The sequence below is a fragment of the Danio rerio genome, chromosome 1 (genome assembly GCF_049306965.1).
Source record: "Danio rerio strain Tuebingen ecotype United States chromosome 1, GRCz12tu, whole genome shotgun sequence".
Lineage (NCBI taxonomy): Eukaryota > Metazoa > Chordata > Actinopteri > Cypriniformes > Danionidae > Danio > Danio rerio.
This window is the reverse complement of record NC_133176.1, coordinates 2329001-2335000: the sequence shown is the minus strand read 5'-3', so window position 1 is coordinate 2335000 and position 6000 is coordinate 2329001. Positions and strand designations below refer to the sequence as shown.

At 40.9% G+C, this 6000-nt stretch overlaps 2 protein-coding genes across 2 annotated transcripts in view; one reads left to right on the top strand and one right to left on the bottom strand.

Moving 5' to 3' along the window:
* Positions 1 to 3904, bottom strand: part of rcan1b (regulator of calcineurin 1b) — a 30080-nt gene extending 26176 nt beyond the window's left edge. Inside the window, exon 1 of the mRNA XM_073949310.1 lies at positions 3549 to 3904. Within this exon, the coding sequence (XP_073805411.1) occupies positions 3549 to 3668 (120 nt within the window). The 5' untranslated portion in view covers positions 3669 to 3904. The remainder of the gene's footprint in view (positions 1 to 3548) is intronic.
* LOC100333907 (chloride intracellular channel protein 4) overlaps positions 3615 to 6000 on the top strand; it is a 28885-nt gene continuing 26499 nt past the window's right edge. The window contains exon 1 of the mRNA XM_073949294.1: positions 3615 to 4102. The gene's annotated coding sequence lies outside the window, so the exon portion shown is untranslated. The remainder of the gene's footprint in view (positions 4103 to 6000) is intronic.

Sequence of the window (6000 nt, the reverse complement as noted above, 5' to 3'; positions counted from 1 at the left end):
TTCACTACAGACAATTTAGCTTATCCAATTCACCTATACCGAAACGCCAACTGACCAAGCTCTACCTACTGCCTAATTTATAATTATTACAGCTAATGTTGCTAATATTTACTGTATACTGTAAACAGGGAAAACTGCTAATTTACGGATATATTTCACAGTGTACAAGAGATAAATATAAGCTGAGATAAGGATCGACCTTTGACCTCAGTGTCAGTGGAAAGACGCAAAGCAACAAAGGTTTACATTTTCCATGAGCACAGCTGAGCTGGAGGAGTTCGGCTCTTCCTATAGCAGGTGGGGAGCTAAAATAAACCACGGCGTCACGCTAGAGAGAGACTCCTGTTATTATAGTGGACAATGTGTGTTTGTAGTGTTGTAAAATGACACACGCTGTCTAAGAAATAATTACGTTTATGGGATTAGTTTTAGGGCACATACTGAATTTGAACACACACTGAAATAAATGGATTTACTCTATTTTCATTCATTCATTCATTTTCTTGTCAGCTTAGTCCCTTCATTAATCCAGGGTCGCCACAGTGGAATGAACCGCCAACTTATCCAGCAAGTTTTTACGCAGCGGATGCCCTTCCAGCTGCAACCCATCTCTGGGAAACATCCACACACACATTCACACACAAACACTACGGACAATTTAGCCTACCCAATTCACCTGTACCGCATGTGTTTAGACTGTGAGGGAAACCGGAGCACCCAGAGGAAATCCACGCAAAGGCAGGGAGAACATGCAAACTCCACACAGAAACACCAACTGAGCCGAGGTTCGAACCAGCCACCCACTCTCGCCCTACTCTATTTTATATGGGCTAAATTTAAACAAACATATTAAATTTAACTTAATTTGTTCAATTAAATTCAGCCCATATAAATTGTTTGCAACCACTCACCTTAAAAAAATGGAGTAAATCCAATGAATCATTTTTTCAGTGTATTATTACATTGGACAATCTGTTTGTAGTAGGGTTGGGCATTTAAGCTATAATGCCGATCCGATACGCATCTCGATACAAAGAATACGATCCGATATATTAGCGATACATTTGTGACATATTGCGATGCAACACGATACGATTCACACCCATATCACAATACGATGCGATATTTCAGCACTAACTTAATAGATCAAGTTTATGAGATGATGTGAAAGAGGATGCTGTGCCATTGAATGAGTTTGATTATTTATAAACCAAGCAAAACCAAGACTTTTTTTACAAACTGGCTTTTCTCTCAGAGCCGGAGTGTTAGTTTACAGTAGAGGGCCATTTTAGAACATATAGCACATATTATTTAAGTATTTTCAAGATAAACAGAATGTATAAGTGCAATATATATTAAAATATATATATTTGCACTTTTTCAACATAAAGGTTGAGCATTGCACAACAAGAATTGTGATTTAACTTTTCAAGTTCAACTATGAAAACAAGTTTTACAAAGATATATTTTGCCACTGATTATTCAAAACTTAAGGTGGTGAACTAGCAGTGTTATGCTGCGTTGAAACATCACTGTCACTGTAAACAACAGGCTAATAAAAATATAACAAACCAGCAATCTTCTTGCTGTGAGGTGGTCAAACTACCCACTGTGCCACCGTGACACCCATTATTTTTATCATTATTATTATTAATATTATTATTATTATTATAATTAAATAAAAATTAACAGGAGGAGGTGTTTAAAACCTTCGTTCTCCGTGACACTAGGCTGAATATCTTTGCAGATGAACAATGCAATGGCATCCGTTATTGGCATAGAGCGCAGAAAACTGTTGCGCATGGAAAAAAAACTTGCAATGCTTTTCTCACCACTTTTGGAGCTGGTAGCTACAGTTGAAGCAGTGCGAAAGCCGGGGATGCAGGAACACTGGAAGATGCTTTCACAACAACACCGTGGCGCCGCTTCAAGTGAGATATCAGATTAGTCGTACTGCCTGCGTATTTTACAGATGCGCGGCACATTTAGCAAATTGCATCTGTCCTGTCATGTCGTCCATCCTTAAATCCATGATGTTGCCATACTTTAGATTTAAAACTCAGTGGGGAATAAAATGTTTGTTTTGCTTCTCGCGCTTTCTGAGGGCGCTCCATTAGCTTCATCCGCACACCTGATACACTGAGTTGTAGTGTAAGTGTACACATCCACAAATCCGTTGCTAAGGCTTACTTTATGTAGGTCGATTAAATTATGCGCCAAAAACAGGTTGACAACACTTGTTAATAAATAAAAAATAGATTCTATATTAAAAATATAAGCTGTATCTTGGAAAAACCGATGCATCTCGCAAAAACCGATGCATCTCGATTTGCTTCCAAAATTTCATTCATCCTCTGCTGCTCAACCGATGCACTCGCATCGTGCACGCGCATGACCGCGTATCGATACATATCGGTTAATCTTCCCATCCCTGGTTTGTAGTGTTGTGAATCGTTACACATCGGTTAAAAGAATGTCATGATTATGTAATTTGGCTGATGATGATTAAAAGTCTAAGAAATTATTGCAACTTTGACAATGACATTTGTAGTTCATCATTGTTAGGGCGCACTTGCACTAGGCCCGTTTACCGGATCATTTGAGAAGTGAATTGGGCTCAGGAGTGGTTCAGTTAGCCGGCCCTGGCCTGGTTGGAAGAGGTGTGACAAAGCCCATTATTAAGGGCGTACTCACCAGTGGCGTAGCGGACGGGCCCGCAGGGCACACACTTAATTGTTTTATGCTCAATCTACTTGCAAACTAATAGGTTAACTTAATTCCTTCATGTAGTCCCAACACAAATTGATTATGTGCAACCCAGTATTTTATTTTATTTTACAGCAGGCATGCAATGTAAAATTGAAATGCAATGCAATAATGCTTTAAATTAGATGTGTCTGTATTATGGCCAAAACAGGCCATTTTTGTGAAGTTTAATTAACCAAAGGAGGGAAATCATATGTCTACAATACCAAATGTCTACAATAATAAAACTATTACTCTGAACAAGAGGAAAGGATCAATTCAAGCTACAAAAAGGTGTAGATGCCTAAATGGTGCACATTCCAGTAAACAAACACGGCAGTAATGCTCATGTCCCACTACCCTTAATTAAATGAATGCATTACCAGTCGCTTGAGCAAGAAGCAAGAAACAATGCAGACGTTGCACTGCATGGCTTTTGCGGTAAACGCTCTTACTTCCGCGAGATTAGTTGTGTCAGTGCTGCGGAAGGGAACATATAGCGGATGTATTTGAGGTAAAGTTGGTTTTATATTGGCACGCACGGTCTTTCTCATGAATAATATATAATTTCAGAAAAGTATTATCTGCGAATTCTAATTGGGGAGATCATAGTAGCAGCCAATGACTATAAACATTGGCACAGTCAATTATATAGTGGCACTGTGTCGTTCATACACATGCGATTTCAGACCGAATATTTAAAGTAGAGTGGTAAACAACAATATAGAGACGTTATATCAGAAGTTGTCACTGAACGAAGGCGCGAATGTAAACCCTCCTCAATGCAGAGCATGCACGCCTACCTTCAGCTGCGGCTCATTAAACACCTCTTCGGCCACTTTACAGGCGATGAGCGCGTTCGGCTGCTCGCTGAGCTGCACTTCAGAAGTCGCCGCCCCTCCGCCGCTCTCGGACTGCTGCATGGCAACAGTGGAACCGCGCCGTTCGCTGCCTTTGATCTCGGGGATGCGGTGCCTTTGATCTGTCGCGGATCGGCGCTCAGCTCATGGCGTCACGCTCCGCATTCTACTGTCTGCAAAAGCAGCGTCTCCAAAAACCCTCAAATCTTTCACCCTCGCTAGTGCGCACATGTAACGCGCTGCATAGTGCTACTACTAAACCCGTGATGTATTCCTGAAGCGAAAATGACGTCTACACTTGCGACAGACTGCACCGGGGGCCAAAACAGCTGATATGACGTCATGGTTTCCGCTTACGCACGAGCGCTGTGCGCGCTGCATTGGCCGATCATGAAAGTATTCTTCGTCAAAAAATGACATCGATTGCAGCAACACGAAAGACACGAGCAAGACACGGATGGTTTTGTGGAGTTGTGTGCAGCGCATGCATTTTAAATGTGAGTATGTGGCAGAGATGATCAGCTCACTGTGGTCTGAGAGTGCCCTCTTTTGGTGAGATTGGTTGCAATGCAGCACATGGTAAAGACACCGCACTGATTGAAATGCAGTGCACAACAAATATTTCCACATGAATAAATAATGAAAATTAAGTAAACAAATAAAGCATTTTAATGAAGCAAAATTTAACATAATCAGATCAATTAAAGGAACCAATAAAATCTGTGCGTCTAAATCAGGGGTGGCCAAATCCTTTCTTACAAAGGGCCAAATACCACATTAAGGCTAGTGGGCCGAATGTAAGTATAGTTGCCATGGGTGATTTGCTAATTTGTTTAATAATTTAAAATTACTAGAAAACATGGCTTTATTAAGGAGCCATGATGATGCAGTGGGTAGCATGATCGCCTCACAGCAAGAAGATCGCTGGTTCGAGGAGAGGGGTCTGGATGCAGACCTGGTGCAGTGCAGTCTCAGCTGCATCCAATGCTTTTTGATGTGCTCCCCTAACCCCACCCATCACAGTGACGTCACTCACTCCATTGAGTGCATTGAGTCTGACATTGTGTCAGCTTGCATCATAAAAGCTGCATCCAGATACTTTTGGGTTCGAGGCCTGGCTGGGTCACTTGGCATTTCTGTGTGGAGTTTGCATGTTTTCCCCGTGTTGGCATGGGTTTCCTCCAGGTGCTCCGTTTTCCTCCACAGCCCACATGCGCTGTAGGGGAATTGATGAACTAAATTGTTTGGGCTGAGGCTCAAGGTGCATCCGCTGTATAAAATGTATGCTGAATAAGTTGGTGGTTCATTCCGCTGTGGCGACCCCTGTTTAATAAAGGAACTAAGCCGAAAAGAAAATGAATGAATAAACATTGCTTAAAACTAACTAATATACAGTGTATTTTTGTTAAATTTTATAATAAATATATTGCAGTAAAAACAAAAACAATTTCATTTATAATAGAATTACACTGGTGTATGCCTTGATTTGCTCGCCGATGTCTTCTGCAGTTCTCTATCTCCATCGAGTGATGGTATTTACAAATCAGATTCATTTACAATATTTAATTAAAACATTTTATTTCAGCTTGCATTTTTTTTTGTAGCTCAGCAAAAACAAAAACAAAAGAATGTTTTGTTAAATTAGAAATGACGATCTCTGTGTTGGGCGAAACAGTGGCGCAGTAGGTAGTGCTGTGGCCTCTCAGCAAGAAGGTCGCTGGGTCGCCTCGGTTCAGTTGGCGTTTCTGTGTGGAGTTTGCATGTTCTCCCTGGGTTCGCGTGGGTTTCCTCCTGGTGCTCCGGTTTCCCCCACAGTCCAAAGACATGCGGTACAGGTGAATTGGGTAGGCTAAATTGTCCGTAGTGTTTGAGTGTGTGTGTGGATGTTTCCCAGAGATGGGTTGCGGCTGGAAGGGCATCCGCTGCATAAAAACTTGCTGGATAAGTTGGCGGTTCATTCCGCTGTGACTACCCTGGATTAATAAAGGGACTAAGCCGACAAGAAAATGAATGAATGAATGAATGGAGGATCTCTCTGTTAACCATCTTTCTCACCCTCTTCTAAGATGGGATGGTGGGGCAAATTAAAGGTTACAGTGGGCCAACTTTGGCCTGCGGGCCCTACTTTAGACATCTCTGTTCTAAATTCTAAAAAAAATAAAATAAAAAATAAAAAATCCAAATATACTGCAAAAAAATGTATTAATAGTGATCCGTATTTGCTGATTGATGTGATTTTTCATTCAGTAATGCATTTGAACCACATTATGGGACCTTGATCATTGGCAACCTTTATACATTTTAATTTCATTTGTAATAGTTTGAAGTGATCAATTTTATCCTCCTTACACTGTTAAGTTGCGTATTGATGATAAAATATTGCTTTTCACCCATA